The 19,213-nt window shown below is 39.4% G+C and overlaps 1 protein-coding gene across 2 annotated transcripts in view; it reads right to left on the bottom strand.

Annotated features, from left to right (window-relative positions):
• CNTNAP4 (contactin associated protein family member 4) overlaps positions 1-19,213 on the bottom strand; it is a 263,723-nt gene that overhangs the window by 14,702 nt on the left and 229,808 nt on the right. The window contains exons 22-24 of one of the 2 annotated variants that reach the window (XM_070613914.1): positions 14,853-15,071; positions 14,451-14,522; positions 9,885-9,984 (exon numbers count right to left, since the gene is read on the bottom strand). In XM_070613914.1, the coding sequence (XP_070470015.1) occupies positions 9,885-9,984; positions 14,451-14,522; positions 14,853-15,071 (391 nt within the window). Of the gene's footprint in view, positions 1-7,618; positions 9,985-14,450; positions 14,523-14,852; positions 15,072-19,213 lie in introns of those variants that run through there. The other variant, XM_008518257.2, reaches the window with a different exon arrangement.

Below are 19,213 nucleotides of genomic sequence, written 5' to 3'. Positions count from 1 at the left end.
ATGACTTGGGAGCTAGACCCTACCCTGTGTCTGAGGTAAAGGTTTCCACTAAATAATATGTCATTCACCCTTGGGCAGAAAGAAATCAGGTGCTGGCAAGGAAATGAGCTTCTCCTTGGGTTGTGGTCTTTACGTTTGGGGAGCAGGTAGGCAATCGTACCACCTTGGGTAAGAGGACAGCAGTACAGAAGACTAAGTAGAATAACTCATTGGGATGGCATGATTGCCGGACGCTAGAAACTATAATAACTGATATCCAGTTTATTTCACTTTTTCTGTTTTATATTTCTTCTATCCTATTTCCAAGATGTCCATAATTTTTTTTCTTAAATGTTACAGTCCAGTCTTCCCTGAATTTGGTGAATTAAGGGAAAAACTTGAGCTGCAGCTGGAAGCTGGTCATGAAAAACAGAGATAACCTACTTAGCTTAAACTAGATTCTAGTATGATCACTAGAGTTAAGGTCGAACGTGAGCAGCTGGCTGAGGTAACTTATAAGGACCAACGTGGGCTTGTAGAATGTGACACCATTCCTTCAAGGCTTCCAAAAGATCTTGCAGGGAGGAGATTTATACCCAGAAGATTTGACTTCCTACAGTCCTGAGATAGGAGCTCAAAGTATTTTTAATTGGGTATTAAAGAAAACCATAGTCTCTGAAGGCTGAAGGAGCTAGGTTGAGGTCTTCCTTGGTTTCCCCAAGTTGTCTGGGAGCCAATGGGAGATTCTAAACCTCTCCTCATACCCACTCCTTCAGTGGAAAAGCATTCACATGACAAAAAAATAGCTGCATATGTGTAACTATGATTTGTTTTTAGCAATTTAGTAGAATTTTGCTTGTATAATATTACCAGTATCTCAGAAAATATTTCCCTTCAAATTAAGAATGTCAAGGCTGGATTGACTCTACATTTATTTATGTTTTATAGCTTAAATTCTGTAGCTAAACTTCAATTTCATGATAGAAGCCAATTGAAAAGTAGAAATTGCTCAAAGAAATTTTCAGAGGCATTTTAGCACCATATCAATTTCATACATCATGAAATTTCCACTATGGTAAAGCTGAAGTGTACTAAATTTCCACTAAGAAAGTCAACAAGAAAGATGAGAGATTTTCTTTCTCTTCTACAAATTATAGGTAGAAAAGGGATGTGTGGACAGAAAATGTGACACCACTCAGAAACTATCATCAGCATTATCACCACTACAGTTCTTAATAAAAGGATTCTGTCTAAGTTGAAATTAGTCTGGTCAGTGTTTGTTTTAGTCTCTGAATTTTTTTGGTATGATAAAATGAGGTGCTTTAGTTACATCTGGCTTATTTTCTTTCACATAACTACAATCCTATTCCAGAAATACCATTCTATAATAATTTATTTGGTGTTATAAATTTCTATTAAGAAAAGTTTGTCAAATAGCTTAAGCAGGTGAAAAAATTATTGCAAAGAGTCTCTTAATCATCATAGTCATTTGTAACCATCTTCTTTTAATATGTATTTTGGAAGAACAGGTCATTTCACTGCTCAGTTAAAAAAATAATTTGTTCCTGTTGAAAATATAGAGAAACATGAATTCATTCGCAGAAGCATAATTTATCAGAAAGTTTCTCACCTAAACAGCTTGATAGCAGATGTGTTAGTTCAATGGGCATAAAGTCATGTCTAGTATCAGCACACAGAATAAAGAAATTATTTTATTAAGAGCAAACACCAATTAGTCCGGCAAGACACAAAGAATTAAAGAAATGGCCTTGCTAGTTTATGGCTTGATAAAATAGATATTAATAATTTAATGACTTTTCCAAAAATAATGTTTAGAGCTCCTAATTTTCAGAGAGGCAATATGAAGGCACTAAGGCAAGTTATGAGAATCTCTAGTCCTTTCTCAGGAGAAAGGAAGGTTTAGCAGGAAGCCATGGGTGGAGCCTAGGTTCCACTCTGGCTAGATTCACTATTTGCATTTCCTCCACATAAGGAAAGTGAGACAAATTTATGTAAAGAAATGGCCCAGATATTATCTACCTAATTCAGGAAGTATGGAGACAGACAGTTACTTCACAAGCATTTTACACATAGAGGCATAAAGAGACTCTTGAATATTCTAGAAAAGTTCTAACAAAAAGGATCTGGAGTGAAGGCTATCAGGCCAGTTGGGATAAAGAAAATTACAGTAAATAAGGGTGTGGTAGGCAGACTAATGGCCCCCTCAAAGCTGTCCACAGCCTAGTCCCTGCAACCTATAAATACGTTACCTTGCGTGGCAAAGAAGAATTAGGTTGCAGGAGCCCCAATTGCAGTTGCTGTGTCAGATGTTCGTGCATTTGCTAGAGTAGAGTAAGTTGGTCTCCGGTACACAGTATGTGGGTGTTGACCTGAAAAATGTGTCCTTTCCCAGATCTATCAAAAAGGAAATATAGGAACAGTTTGTAGCCACCTGGAATGGACACAGTCTTGCCCCAAGGCTATGTTAACACTCCCTCTCTCTGTCACGGTATAGTCTGGAGAGACCTCGTCATCTGGACATGACGTAGAAGACCACACTAGTCCACTATGTCGGCCGCCCAATCAGTGCAATCATTAAGGAGCTAGTGCTTTAGGGCAGAGGTCAGGAAACTATGGCGTATGGATCAAATCCAGCCCACCATCTGTTTTATACATAGTTTTGTTGGAATGTGGCTATACTCATTTTTTTAATATATATTGTCTATGGATGGTCCTATGTGACAATGACAGAGTTGGGTAGTTGTGGGAAAGACTATATATCCCACAAGCCTGAAATATTTACTACTGGGCATTTTACAGGAAAAGTTTGCTGCCCCTTCATCTAGATATGCTGGGACACTTCTCTAAAGTAAATAATAAAGTATTGCATCTCTCACGTCCCACTATAAGGAAGCAAGCGAAGTGCCTGGTAGGCTTCTTTGGCTTCTGAAGGCAGCATTAATAGAATAGAGCTGTGACCATATACTAGGTATCACGTAAGGCTTCCAGCTTTGAACGGGGCCCAGAGCAAGAAAAGGCTCTACAGTGGGCCTAGACAGCAGACAGGTGGTCCTGCCCCTTGGACCATACAACCCTGCAGACCCTATGCTCTTAGTGGCATCATTGGTGGAAAAAGATGCTATGTGGACTTCACTGTCAGTCACCAATGGGAATACCATGTTGCAGAAATTTAAGGTTTGTGAACAATGCCATGTCATCTGCAGCAGAGAAGTACACAACTCTCTACATAGCTCTCTCTTGTGGCATGCTACTGAGCCCTGCTAGAGACGAAGTGGCTCACATTGAGACATTAAATGTGGGCAAAATTGCCCACAATGGGCTGGGTTCTATCAGACCCATCAAGTCACGAAGTTAGCTGGGCCCAGCAGAAAGCCATCATAAATTGGAAATGATGCATCTGGGATCAAGCACGAGCCGGCACAAACAAGCAGCACAAGCCACTGGCCCAGATCCTTACGTCATCTATACTCTTCCCCTGGCACACTTTCCTCAGCTCACACTTATGTTTGCATGAATGTCCCCTTATTACCAACTGCTGAAGAAGGGAAAAGTGTGAACTTGTGCATGGATGGACTGATTTAGGATGCAAGTGCAAGCTGAAAATGGAAGGTAGCTCCACTGCAGGCCCAATCAGGGTAGGAGAGAAGGATAGTGGGGAGGAGAGACCCTCCCAATGAGCAGAGCTTTTGGATGGTGCCCCTGGTCATTCACTGTGTGTGAAAGAAATGGCCCAAGATTATAGTATATATAGACTTGTGGGCAGTAATTTGGCCAGTTTGTCAGGGACCTAGAAGGAGATTTGGAAGATCAGAGACAAGAAGGTCTGAAATAGAAGCATGTGGACGGACCTATGGGAGTGAGCATGAAATGCAAAGATCTTTGTCCAACAGAATATACATGCTGCCAGGGAATATGTCACTAAACAACCATGTAGGCAGGATGACAGCCAGTTGGTCTCAACCAACCTCAATCGCTGGCCACTGAAGTGCTAGTACAATGCATATATGAATGGAGTAGTCATGGAGGCAGACATGGAAGCTACACATTGTCAGGCAGCGTGAACTCCAAATTCATCAGGACTGATGTAGCTACTGCCACTCCTGGATGTTCAAATGGTCAGCAACAGAGACCAATGTCCATTCTCCAAAATGGTTACCCTTGACAAGGACACCAATTCCGGGGCAAACATCAGATCTTTTCTACCCTGAAAGGGACAGAGATTACTTTTGTTTGTTTGTTTGTTTTTGGTGAGGAAGATTTGCCCTGAGCTGACATCCATTGGCAATCTTCCTCTATTTTGTATGTGGGATGCCTCCACAGCATGGCTGGTGAGTGGAGGAGGTCCACGCCTGGGATCTGAACCTGGGAACCTGGGCAGCCAAAGCAGAAGACACAGAAATTTAACCAGTCAGACACGGGGCCAGCCACACACACCACCCCCCCTCCCCTGGCAAGGAGGTTACTTTTGATTAGAATAATTACTTATTTCAGGTGTGGATTGTCTTTACTGCCTGCAAGGCATCAGCCAACATCACCTTTTGAGGATCTACAGAGACCTCTGATGGTATGATATGGAAGGATGACCATATTTCATGGTATATGCTCACTGCACACATCCTTTGCTGTAACGTGGATCTTTGGCTGACGCAATCTTATGTGGGAGGCTATGTCAGGGGTAATTGTCCCTGATCAGCAATAGCAGATAGAGCTGCTGTTACACCATGGGGGCAGGAAGGAATATGTATCACATGTAGATACTCCTTTTACCAATTTTAATGGTAAATGCAAAAGTACAGCAGCTACAGCCTGAGAAGGTCATAGTAAACAAGAGTTCAAACTCCTTGCAGAGCTGTCAGCTGGAGATATGGGAGTCTGGTGTAGGTAGGAGAGGAGGGAGAGGATGAGTACCAGTTTCAGCCAAGACACCACCTGCAGGGGCAGTGTCTGTGGTTTGTTTCCTTGTGTAAGTTTCCCGAGGAAATGAGGCCCATCAGAGTCCTGAAGGAGCTGCTCCCAGAATTCATATGATACAAGTGGAGCTGTGCAGCACAGGGGTGAACTCTCAGGGATGCTGTATTGGGCCACTCAGATCCCTGTTTCAGGACGGAAGGATTTATTTTCCCCAGATGCTGAAGAGGTTTGTCCTCCCCCTTTAGGATCTGCCCAAGCTGAACAGAGCTGTTAGTCCAATTCATGCCCACTTCACCAGGCAGACACATCCAATGCCTGGTTGATACAGCAGTATAAAAGCCCAGCCTCCTCACCCCAACTCAGAACATCCTTAAAGGGCCACATCAACAGGGTTGGCTGAGCCTTGTTACGACTGCACCACATCCAACTCCTCCACCTGCCCTTTCCCCTACAGACATTGATCTCTACAGCACTCCCTAATGAACCTCCTCCATGATAATCTGTATCTCAGAGTTTGCTTCCTAGAGAACCCAGCCTATTATGGCATGTAATTAAGAAACACGGAAATAGCAAAAAACAGAGCTAAAAGAGTTGAAAGTGATAGTATAAGGGATATGGCAACGTAGAGCTATTTTTCCTTGTAAGATTTCTTGTACCATTTGATTTTTAAGTATGTGTATATGTTTTTTATAAAAAATTAAGTATAATGTTATCAATAGGGGAAAGGATAAAAAAAGATTGCACTGGAGAAGCCATTATAATTGTGGGTCTAATTGTTTTCCATCTCATTTTATTTCCATTTGATGATTTCCAAATCATCAAAACCAGGCTCCAGGGAAGCCACTGATGCACCAAAATCCAACTCTCTTACCACATTATATGCAGACTGTTTCATATTCCCTTTCTCCTCATTGCATATTCTTTCTTGTACACATGCGTGTTCTCGTTCACACACATTCTCAGCACACAAACAGTCATCTTCTGAACTTTTTCTTCCCTGTTACTGTCTTCCATCATGCAAACTTTAGAAAAGTAGAAGACAATGAGGACATATTGACAGTATCTAGTAGATTCATCCTTTAGTTGATACATGGATTGGGAAGTCAATCAGTCAACTGAACATAGTTTGACATGAGATGTGTCTAATTCATCTTTCCTCTGTCATAAGGAAAATATTTGATGACTCAATCAGTCAGATCTAACTCATATGGGTATCTCACAAAGACTATCAAAAAATGCTCCCGTTATAACCATCTGTCCTGGAGTCAAGAACCATATGCTCAAGAAATATGTTTTAAAGCAAACCAAACCTATCAATGGCAACGACTCATCAAATAAAAGTTTATGTTCGTTTAAAAAAGATATGGAAAATATCTAGAACTACAGGCCATTATGGACAAAGAGGATATCAAGATCCTTCAAATTTTCTACGTCACTAAATAATTGCCTAAACTCCAGATATTGGAAACACTGAGACCAGAAACATGTGTACTAAAAAGGAATTCTCGTCACAGCTTCACCACTTACACATTGCTACACGTCCCCTTGGGAGCACCACCTCATAGATCTATGTCTGGGGAATTTCATCTGTAAAGTTGAGACATTAACACTAAATAATCTTCCAGTGCTCTCCAGTTGTGTGATGGACTCTGGTCCAAGATTCTATTATAGATGGATGACAACACCAGCTAATTAAAGGTAATTTCAAAGAATTGTCTTCTGTTTGGTTGGTTGTCTGACTGCTTCTTCTTGTTGCTCTTGTCTTTAACTTACTGGCTAAAGAATTTATTAAATGTTGGATTTTTTTAAGGAATGCTTTCTTTGATGAGAAAGATTGGCCTTGAGCTAACATCTGTTGCCAATCTTCCTCTTTGTTTCTTTTTGTCTCCCCAAAGCCCCAGTACGTAGTTGTATATCCTAGTTGTAGGTTCTTCTAGTTCTTCTATGTGGGATGCCACCTCAGTATGGCTTGATAAGCGATGCGAGGTCCATGCCTGGGATCTGAACCGGCGAACCCTGGGCCACCAAAGGGGAGCACGTGAACTTAACCACTATGCCACCAAGCTGGCCCCACTATTAAATGTGTTTTAAAGAGCACTTGGGAAAAGATTTTTTTAAATGGAGCTATTTCCTAGAGTGGACAAGGGCCATTTCAGTGGCATGGTTTCTCAAAATTAAGATGTTATTTCCCATGGATGATCCCCCATTTCATATGCCATGCTAACTCTGCTCTATTTGCATATTGCACATTTGACTTTAATGAGATTTGGAAATTTAGTCTTCCCAAAAAGAGAGTGTTAATTATATATTGTTTTCATCTTTTTCATTTGAAACCACAAATAAAGAATTTTTAAAAACTTTTATGTTAGAGAAGAGTGTACTATTTTCTTCTATATAATCCTGTGCAACTATATAGTGCTCATTGGCCAAGCTCCTTGCAGAAGTAAAAGAACATCGCTCAATTTAAATATATAATAACCTTTCAACAAACAATTGCTAACAGTCAAGTCATTGTTCTCTGGCAAAACTTAAAATCTAGTTTAACTTCCTTTACTTGTTACAATCGGTAAACATTTATCTATTTTTCTTTCATTTTTAAGTCCATTTAAAAGGAAAAATACAACATAAATGTGGCTTTCGTTAACAATTTATAATAATCACAGGATGTACCAAAAGGTTTAAAAAACACACACGCCAGTAAGGAAAGTGTACATCTACACATCTTTTTACTGTTTTGAGAAAAAAAAACCAGCATAATTCCCTCATTTTAAACTTTTATACAATGTCTCTTAAAATATATTCTGCATTTCACTTCAAAAATGCATTTTATTAAGAAAAAAAGAAGGAACACATCGCAAATCAGGAAATGAAAATCATGGCATATGATACATCAATGCATTTTGATGCTGTAACGTTGCGGTTTCTAGCAGGGCAGACCGCAGAGGACTGTGCGGCTTCCCCATCTATAAACCTGTCTGCATCCCAGCTCCCAGCCAGCCTAATGCTGCTACTAAATAACATGAACGCTTGTAAACGCTTCGGAGCTGTTACGATGTTTGTATTCAACTTTGCATGAAATAAAAACTACCACTTCTGTGCTCAGTCCTTCCCTAGCCACCACAGGCCTTTCAATTAAAAAACAAAAGCCATTTGTCAACAGAGGTCCTTCATAAACTACTGTATTAATTTATATCCTTAAGATTTAGTCAGGCATTTACAGAAACATCACTATGGATATAGTGCTATGAGAAAAGACAGGCAGGTTTGCAAGGAGAGTTAAGGAGGATAATTTGGAAAATAAGATGCTTAATTTACATATTTCCAAATTGTTGTGGTGTGGACAAACTAAGGAATCCAATTTTTCCTTGGCAGGCGCCTGAAAAGCATGAGTATAAATAGCAAAGTATCTCGATTATATAATTGGCTTGTGAAATTCAAAGACAGCTACATGCCAGCATGTTGCATACATGGCCTCAAAATTAATTATTGCAACAGATGCATAAGGTTATTGATAATTCTTTGATCTCCCAGAATGTATATATCCCCTAATCGGAATGTACTATTTAGTAGGTTATATTGATTTCTGGTACTTTTTGAGAAATTTACCCCAGCATCATAAATGAGAAGTAACTAGAATGCAGACTTAGCATATATCATCTAATATGCCATCACCTCTCAGAATGAGCTTCCTTTAATCACTCTACTAGTTTTGCAGAAAAGAGGCATGGTTGCAGCTTATATTTCAAAAAGTTACGTCCTGGAGGTCAGTGCACAGCAAAATATATGCCTGAAGGAGGATATATTTCATAATGGGGAATGGAGTTCTACACATTAAAGTGTCTCTTTTTTTCTAATACATAAGAACACGCTCTATGCAATACAGTCAAGGGAGATCAAAGAAAAGTCGGTGATAAACTTCAGAAAAACAGAAGTAGAAACCTATAAAGAAAACTGACATAACATTTGGGGAAAACATTCTTGGAAGTATATTTCATTTGAGATATTACAGTTGTAAATAAAAAATTTTTTGCGGTATTAAGCATCGTGTTTTTTATATGAACAAGTTTAGTTGCAAACATTTCACATTCTTTGGGAAATTGGATTACCCAGGCTTTTGACTACTGCCACTACCAACAATGATAGGAAATTAAAGAGAAAAATTTTCAAAGGCAAGACAGCACATACTGACGTGCACTTTCTGAGTCTTGTCACATATGAATTTTATGTTCAGAGCTGAAGTCTGACACTCAAAACCTAATGTAGTCAAAATCATTAAGAATAGTCAAATAGAAAAAGAGGAATATAAACAAACCAATGACAACAAAACATCTTTCAAGACTATTGAGAAATTGTATTGAATGTAATACAGAGAAAGGCAAAGGGGTTTGTATACTTTTGGCCACTGAAGATGCAAACACCAGCCAAACAGGATCTTAGAAGCATTTCCAGGTCTATGAGTAACACCGTGGGAACACTAAAGCAAACACAGCATATGTTCAAATAAAGCAAGGTCAGAATAGTCCGATGTTGATTTTTACCTCTAACAAAACTTATGTATCACATGGTTGAGAGACCAGGGCTACAGTTTTCACACTTAAAAACTGCAGTCATCAAGCGAGTTAAACTTCTGTTTTAGATCATACCAGAACAGTTGGAAATTAACAGCAATATCTAATTCCTTGTTATACAGAATGACTGCTATGGGAAATATGTCACCGGATGAGGCCTCCTGGAGCCATCTCGAGTCTGGACATGGCAACATGGCAGTGCTGCAAATCCATTGCCTGTACATTCAGTGTAAGAGCATTTTATTGTCCGTTGAGAGCCCCTGGCTATTAAAACAGACTGTTGTAATTATAAGTTAAATCATAGCTGCCAATCAGAAGAAGTACTCTTTCTGATTTTCGCTGACTGCATTTTGTATATTAAGCTCACTTTTCAAAACAGCCTCAGCACTGTCTACATTCTCTGACCTTTTTGCCTCATTTCTTTTGTACAGCCTTTTCTGCTGATAAATGCGAACAGCTATGGCCGCGATGCACAGCAAGATAAAGATCACAACGGCTATCAAACCTAGTGAGAGAAGAGAAAAGAAATGCAAAATCAGAATTTTTGTCCAAAGGGAAACAGTGCTGACTTCATTGTTTAATAAGTCATAATAAAATTATTTTCAACTTGAATCAAGCATCTAGTATACATAAATTGGAAATATCAAAACTTCAGGTATTTCTGGATCAAGTGGTATCATAACATGTTGAATTTGCTTCTGAGTTCCATCAACCTTGTGGGTTCACCTCCATTTATTCAGAATGCATATTATGTTGGATTTATTCAGTGCATTTATATTTAACACATGATATTACCTGCATGTCTCTAAGGCCATGTGGTCACCTCATACTAATCCACAGACAAGTTTTAATTATTTTGAAATTATACAGTAGTAGTAACATCATAAAATAATTAAATGTTTTATATTTAAATATATAAACATTTTTTTCTGAGGAAGATTAGCCCTGAGCTAACATCTGCTGCCAATCTTCCCCTTTCTGCTGAGGAAGACTGGCCCTGAGCTAACATCCGTTTTCATCTTCCTCTCCTTTATATGTGAGACACCTGCCACAGCATGGCCTGACAAGCAGTGCGTAGGTCCACACCTGGGATCCGAACTAGCAAACCCTGGGTCGCCAAAGCGGAATGTGTGAACTTAACCACTGTGCCACTGGGCTGGCCCCTCAATACATAAACATTTTAATGAAGTTGATCTTCAATGATTTGCCATACTGCCAACTAGTACGAACAGGCTATGTATATGAATAATTCTGACTAATGAAATATATTGATATCAATATAGAGGTATATTTAGATTATTTCTATGTGAGGAATATTGATTTCTTGAAACATCTGGTTGTAAATAAAAAATTTAAATACCACAATTGTTAGCTATGCCAGTGGTTATCAACCTTGGCATTACATAAGGCCAGTAAATCCGTGGTGGTCCCCAGGACACTCTGAAGGGCTCCACAGGGTCAAAACTATTTTCATAATAATTCTAAGACGCTTTCTTCATTGTGTTGACATATCCACTGATAGTGCAAAACAAGGTTAGGTAAAATTCCTGGTACCTCAGCATGAATTAAGGCAAGGCCACCAAACTGTAACAGTGGTCACTGAATTCATAAAGCAGAAGGCAATGCACTGCCAGGCAATCGCAGGAGAAAGAAAAAAGGCAGATTCATTTGAGTGTCCTTGATGAAGCACTAAAAATTACTCACTTGATCACATCTTGACCTTCAGCTGTGTGTCTTTTTAACATTTTGACTGGTGAATGGAAAGCAGACATAAAGTCCTCCTGGCCTATCCTGAAGTGTGACAGTTGTCTCCAGGCAAGGGGTTGTGTGAACATTGGAATTGTGAGCTGAACTAGTTGCTTTTTGCTTCATGGAACAAAAAGTTTTTATTTGATGGAAAACTGACAAACAAATTATGACTGTTTTGACTTGGATATTTGGCAGATATTTTCTCTAAAAATGAATGAAGTCTGCCACTTCAAGACAAACAACTGACAATATATATTGCCAATGATAAAATTCAATCTTTCAAGTGAAAAATAGAATTTGGAAAACTATTTTCTGTCACTGTAAGTCTGAAAGTTTCCTAATACTTAGACTTTTCTGATGAAATCAGTGGCAGTATTAACTAATGGAGTTGTTTTTAGACAAAAATAGGTACAATGAAAACAGTAATGTGGATGAATTCTCCTACCGTAAAACTAGGACTCTTCATTCTAGTTTAAATTAAATTAAATTCAGCTCTAATGGAGTCTAACCAAGCCAGAACTTTGAAGGTTCTCACCGGTCCCAGTGGATTCCTGAGCACACGATTTGATGGGCAGATTCACTATAGCCAATGATAATATTGCCAACGGCTTAGCCGATTTTTGGCTAGGTCAGCCTTATCTGAGAAAGAAAGCAATTCCTCGCTGATAAATCTAATATAAATGTGTAACCAAATTCTGCACTTGAAATCTAAAGACTTTACTGATGGATATGGTTATTTTTGTTATTATTAGTGATATTAATAAATAATCATTTTAATCAGAATATCCATTAGTTGTTACATGTGGCCTCTCATCTTAGAAAAGTAATCAGTTGAGTGGCTCTAAGTATTTCTATTGTCTGGTGACAGGCCTCTTGTTTAAAGAGATATTCTGAACAACTTTAATGTGAAAAACTGCTGAAGTATATTCTAGAGAGAAAACCACTGCAATTATGAAATAAACATCAACATTACATTGGCCCAGACAGGAGATTCAGACAGTCAAAACCATGGATGGACTCTAGAACTAGCTTGTTCTATGGAGGTGATTTATCCCCTTTAATGTGGGGAAGGTATTATGTCAGGATTTGTCATGTCCAAGAAAAATTTTGTTCTAACCTGCTATATCAAAAAAAAAAAGATATTCTAAACAAATATGGCCAACTACCGAGCTCTAGGACATTGCCATCTGAAGCTCTATGTGACTGTGTTCTTATGAGCAAACTGTGTAGCTTTCTCTCTGTCTAAATCTGACCATCCTTACCTGTGTAGCCTGGCCAGAAACCCTCTACAGTATCTGGGTCACCAGTTTTAAATGTCTTATTAAATCAATTTTCCCATCTTCTATTATTTAGTACTTGTAAGTGAAGAAAAAGATACTCTAAAGTGTAGAACATAGGGGGATTAGCCAATTTGGAAAATCCTTAAATGGATTCATTATTGCTACATAGTGGGTGCAATCTATGAGCAACTAGACAACGGGCAGAGAATTCCACTACAATGCCACCTGATGGAGCAGCACACTAGAGGACGATATTCTGTGGTTTGGCAGATAAATTCTGTAGGGTTTGAAGCAAGGCCTTCTGAGCTTAGATGGTCATGACCAGCTGCTCTGCTTCTGAAGCTCAGTTCCTGCAGTGATCAAACATAGACACCAGATTTGTAGACCCTGGTGAGGCCCTGAGCTGCACACCTTCCACAGCGTCCGTCTCTACTCTGTGCATCTGACCTAAGTGAGAATTTCACAGGTGACCTGTAACTCGTTTCCATTCTGGGGTAACACAGAATGACTTATTGACACACCTCTCCTTTACTCTGTACATCTTGCCAATGATTTTTACTCAAAGAAATAATATTTCAAAATTAAATATTTTGTTCTAATATTGGCTTGACTATAAAATAACCCTATTTATATCTTTCTCTGTGTCTATATCTCCTTATATCTATACTAGTTAAATGTATAGAAAGAGCACCACTACGAGACTGAGACAATTAGTTTGACTAGGAATCCTAGTTTAAATGTTGAGCACATTTTAAAGGCTATAGCTTTAAATGAGTTCTTACCATACAATGTATAAATAATACATTAATGCATTTCTTTTAGACATGCAGTTATTAACTACTGTTTTAACAGAGTTTTTGTTTGAGGCTTGTTAGATGACCACAGGGGTATCCTATTTTATGTGTCTTTAATTTATATACCATTAATTTGATTTTAAAAAAAAAAGCAACTGAAATAGTAATGGGGACGTGAACATCCTCAGAAAGATCTGACCAGCACCATTTTCCGTCTAAATAGAATCCTAACTACTTAAAGGAAGTTGATGTCTAGATGAGTAAGGGTGTAAAAAATAGAACCAAATGGATCAGGCATAAAGCCCACATAAGCTGCCCAAGCAGATGAGTAATCACATTATCTGGCACTGTAATAAGATCACTGTTTGCTTTTTATGTCCATATGATACGCAGAGTGTCGAGAAAAGGTGAGCCACTTAACATTTCAATAATCTGATTAATAACATTCTTAAGACCATTAATCAGGAAGAGAAAGCTTTATTTTGGGGTTGGTTTCAAATAAATTACGTCTCAGAGAATATACTGTTTCACTGCCAGGAAGATATACTTAAAATTTTTTTGTTAATTCTGTAATTTAACATAACTGTGAAGTGCTTTTCTTCCATTAGCCTAATAGTCAATAAAAATTCAAATAAAAGTGTAATATTCGTTGATAGGAGCGTCATCTAAGCCATAGAAATATCTACTTTATTACGCATTAAGGCAAGATTAAATATATGCTTCTAAAGGTAATCTCAGGTTTCTCTTACTTTTTACACAGACCCTTGCAGAAGCAGTGATATGCCCAAGAAGCCAACAAAAGTGATACTACTCCAAATAGACTCAGAATTCCCTAGGGATTGTGGGTGGCCATTTTCAAGCTAAATAATGTTCATTATTACACAGCTGAGCAACTATTCTCTGAGTGATGTGCTTCAGTGAAATTATCAATTATTTATACTGAAAATCTCCAAGGAAGCAGGGAATTCAAGGAGACTCTCTAAGACAATCCAATACAAGTAATAAACCACCCCCATTGACCTGAGGATTCAGGGCCTAACACTGACGATATGAATAGATTCTTCATAGGTAGTTTCTGTAACGCTAACTATTCACCATTATTAGTAATGATAAGCATCAAAGAAGAGCTCATTCAGGCTTTCTATTACCTCCAATGACGGCAGAGTCACTTTTGATTGCATTAGCTAGGGGTTCTCTGTCATCTCTTGTTCCAGAATGATCTGCAGTTAAAGGACAAAAAAAAAGCGAGGAGTGATATAGCAAGTAAAAAGAAACTTGGAAAAATTCATACATGTTTTAAGCCAGAACAGAATTACGGAGATGACTGTGGGATTTCTGTAATTTTAAACTTAAGCAATGTCAACCGCGATGGCCCACATGAATAAGTGAGAATCTAGAAAAGAAATGGGAAAGAGAACTGAAAACGAAACCAACAAAACCAATTTTAAGAAATCATCTCAAGAACGTAGCATAAGAGCAACAGCAGAAGATTTTAATATTCTGTGGGCAAGTTGTGTTTGTGACTGGGTAAAGGAAGAGCCATGAGCCACCTGCAAAGGAATGTGTCCTTTCCCTCGATGTGGCGTCAGTGCCAGCCTGGGCCACACAGCTGGACTCCGTCACGTGTCCTGAGACAGTGATGGGGGCTGGGCGGCTGGGGCGCAGCGCAGCCTTCAGAGGGGCCACGTGGCTGAGCTGCACTGCCGAGAGACAGCCCTGGAAGCCCTGTGCACCGGCCAGCGCTGTCTCCTGGTCCACATCACTGTGTTCTGTAAACCCAAAGAAACACCGCAACATTAACAATAGTCAAAGTACAAACGGGCGATGCTACAGATGGAATATTCTGACCCTGGATAAGGCAATAGCAATACATAGACAGCTACTAAATTCTTCTTTCCTTTGTCTTTATTAAAATTTTGAGTCAGATCCATTAAGTCTTTCCAACACTACTGATGAAACTTCCCAGGTTAACAAAGAAATGTTTTTAAGTGTGGCAAATTAAATAGGGTATTGCCAGCTGTCTGGAAATGATTAAATCCCCTAAAGCAGGGGTCAGGTTACGAACTGCTGAGGGTTCATGATGATGTTATCATGTAGTAGACACCACACCCCGAAGTTTTTAGAGACCCTCTCTAATTGCTCATATGCAGCGGTGAAAACTCGCGGTGAAAACTCGCGTAACTCGCTGCCTTTTCTCCCTGTTTCACTGTCCGCCATCACTCAGACAGAATTCTCTGTGCGCCCCCCATAGGACAAAGAACCCCCCCATACTAATGAGAGATTAGTTAATATGGGACTATTGTGGAACAGGGATTGGCTTGAATGCCAATTAGTTCGTAATTTTACAGTGAAAAAATTTATTTCTATTTCATGCTTGGTGAGTATGAAATCTAAACAAGGGGAGTTAATTGTCGAGTTATAAAGTTCAAATGTTATCAGACTACAGTGCATCGATCCACCCAATCTGGTCATAAAATAGTACAACGACTCTCTCCCGGACTGCAATATGTGGACACAGACAAGATTTGCACTTTTGTCTCTCTTTTTAAAAAATAATGTAATAGATATTAAGTATTTATTGAGCACATATTATGTGCTAGGCCCTGTTCTCAGGGATTCGCGTGTTTGTGTTTAAACGTGACAGCAGCCGTGATCGTCTTCTTCCAGTCACGCAGATGAGACACCAGGTCCAGGATTTTAGTGCTTCCCCCCGCCGTTACACAGCTGTCAGCATTATGTACTAGACCCCAGGCCTTCTGGACTCCAAACTCACAAGCTTCTTTGGTTTATGAACCACTTTCTGGTTGACACGTTCTCTCCTTTACTCAGCTTATGTCTTCTTCAGGGCCTTTTTCCGGCTTGAGATCTATTCTAGAAGTAACTCTGGGCAGCTCAGCTCTGACTGAGGCTGCCTTGTTATATCGAGGTTTTTGAAGAACACTTCCTTTTGCTCCATTTTCATTCACATTTTATACCTAACTATAAAAATACTGATTAAACGTTTAGTATCATGGGTACCATTCTCTATAAAAAGAAATCTGAAAATTAGAGAGATGATACCACTTTCCTGCTATGATGGGGGATATGGGAGTCAGGCCCAGACATTCAAACCTGGGAGACCATGTTCTTACCACCAGGCTACCCTGCCTCACTGCACAGACAGCACTGAGAGAACATCACTCTGCTGCTGACGTGCTGAACTGTAAGCTCCCGGAGGACATAGATGACCCTCACCGTCCAGCATCACGTTGTTACATGCAGGCATTTCACGAACACGTATAAACCGAGGAAATAACTTAGTCCAACCACACAGCAGTCACTCATTTGACTGGATGTACATTCAAACATATTTTTAGAAAAAGACAGCATTCTTGCTTTGGGATTTTTTTACTTTTACAAGAAATGAAAAGGAAATATACTTTAATAGCAACATAATCAGGACAGTGCTTTTCACATTTCTTCCACAAGGTTAAAATCTTGAATACAATTTCTATAGACCTTTTAAAAATCTTATCTCTTTTTCAGAACTCCTTTTTTTTTTTTGAGGAAGATTAGCCCTGAGCTAACATCTGCTGCCAATTCTCCTCTTTTTGCTAAGGAACAGTGGCCCTGAGCTAATATCCGTGCCCATCTTCCTCTACTTTTTATGTGGGATGCCTACCACAGCATGGCTTGCCAAGCGGTGCCATGTCCGCACCCAGGATCCGAACCAGTGAACCCCGGGCTGCAGAAGTGGAAGGTGTGCACTTGACCACTGCACCACCCAGCCAGCCCAAAAATCTTACCTCCTGAACCAAAAAAAAAAAATATGTAAATAGATAAGATTCACTTCTATGGTAAAAATCTAATATGAGGTGACTTTTTAAAAAAAACACTTATTTTTTCTGTGAGGAAGATTGGCCCTGAGCTAACATCCATTGGCAGTCTTCCTCTTTTTTAATGTGGGATGCCGCCACAGGGTGGCTTGACGGGCAGTGCTAAGTATGTGTTGTGATCCAAATCTGGGAACCTCTGGCCACCGAAGCAGAGTGCACAAACTTAACCACTACACCACCAGGCTGGTCCCATGAGGCAATTTTTTAAAACTACACCTTCAAATTAAAAGCACTTTATCTTTCACAAATTATTGTATAAAAAAACACTTTAAAGTCTAAAACTTAAAATGGACAGTTAGTCAATTAATATTTCTTTTCAGAGCTAAAGAGACAGGAAACAAATTCCCCGCAGTTCAAGCATCTTGCATCCTAGGAGGGGAGACAGAAAATAAACGTAGAAAAAGAAACTAACGAAAATTTTGAAGAGTGAAAATGCTATGAAAACATAAATGAGAAAATGTGCTGGAATGTATCTGGAACAGAAATTTGTCTTGATGGATTTGGTGATTTTTTTATGTCTACCTTAAGGACGACTCTTTTCATAGGCTTATTCTCTTAGTAGTCTGTAGATGTTACTCCAGCATCTCAAAATTTGTAAGATTGCTGGTGATTTATGAATTTTTATCGGATTGTCCCTGGGTGTGAGTGTTCTGTCTTATATTCTGCATAGAACATGGTGGGCCCTGTTGATCTGCAGACACACGGTTTTTCTCTAGCCCGGAAAAGTTCACATATTGTGCATGCAATTATTGTGTCATCTTCATCCTTCTTATCCTCCTGGACTGCTGTTTATTCACATTGGGTTTTCTCTGCATATTTTCTAACCTATTTTATTTTCCCTCCTGGTTTGTATCTTTGGGGACTTATTTTCACATGAGTCAAGTGCTTCATTCATTTGCTCTTCCAGGTAATGAATTTCAGTATCAACAAAGATCACTCTTTCCTGCTGAATTGTTCAGTCTGAAAAAATCATACATTTTAGGTCCTCGAGGTCTTTTTCTTGCTTTACTGGAATTTCCTTCAGGTGCTCTCACTAAGTTTCATTCAGGACGGTATCTGTTTCCCTGAATAGCTTTATTGTGACCGGGAATGATTCTGGTTGCTGTGGGTTTTCTCCCAATTTACTGCTGTTGAATCTTCTTAAATATGGGTCTGTTTTTCTCATCTGCTGGTTGATTCTCAGTCACTGACTTCTTTAGGTGGCTGACGCTCGGAGAAGGTGGACAGCGTGGCCATCTGCGTCAGTGAAGCTATAGGACAAAGCACCAAGAGGAAGGCTTTCTCCCCACCCAACCTCGGGATAGAGAGGAACTGACCCAAGTTTCAGGTCATCCTCAGCAGGATTCAGGAAACTCTCAAATTTCAGACCATTCTCTTTTTGGCAAAGAGGGAAAAGAGGCACAGTGATGTTTTCCAGTGCTGGCCTTCCCCACGGTGTTCAGGGAGCTAACCATTTCCCTGGATTCACACAATTCAGGGTCTCCCCGAGACTCTTCTAGGTGAGCCCCCAAACTCTCTTCCAACCAGAAAGCAGGGAGTCCCACAACACCTTCGCACTGGCAACCCCTAGGCTCCCCTCTGCCTGCTGGGCTGGACCAATCCCCTGCTGGGTTGGAATTAGGAATAGGTATGAAGGGGAATTACAGAGACTTTGCAGTCTTCTCCCTGGAATTGAGTCCCCAAAAAGTAATGGCTATATGAAGTTACTCATAGGCAAAGCTGGCTGTGGAAATACATAGCATCAGATATCTGCATTGACAACTGTGCTAATAAATCCAATGAAACAAATATGTATCTTTCCTATTATCTGAACTCCTGAAATGCCATCATGTAAAGATTAGAAAAGGGAAGGTGAAAGAATTGAAGACAAATGTCTCCTGCTTTACATGAATACCGATGAGACAAGTCATGTTCTGGACATTTCTGGTCATAAAAATCCTTAACTGATTCAAATTTTTGGATGATTTTGTCTATTTAAGAAAATTAGCCTCAACTATATTTTCCAACGAAAAAAATGACTTCTGCTTTGTCAAAGA

The sequence above is a fragment of the Equus przewalskii genome, chromosome 3 (genome assembly GCF_037783145.1).
Source record: "Equus przewalskii isolate Varuska chromosome 3, EquPr2, whole genome shotgun sequence".
Lineage (NCBI taxonomy): Eukaryota > Metazoa > Chordata > Mammalia > Perissodactyla > Equidae > Equus > Equus przewalskii.
The sequence above is the reverse complement of the archived record's forward strand: the minus strand, read 5'-3'. Positions and strand labels throughout refer to the sequence as shown.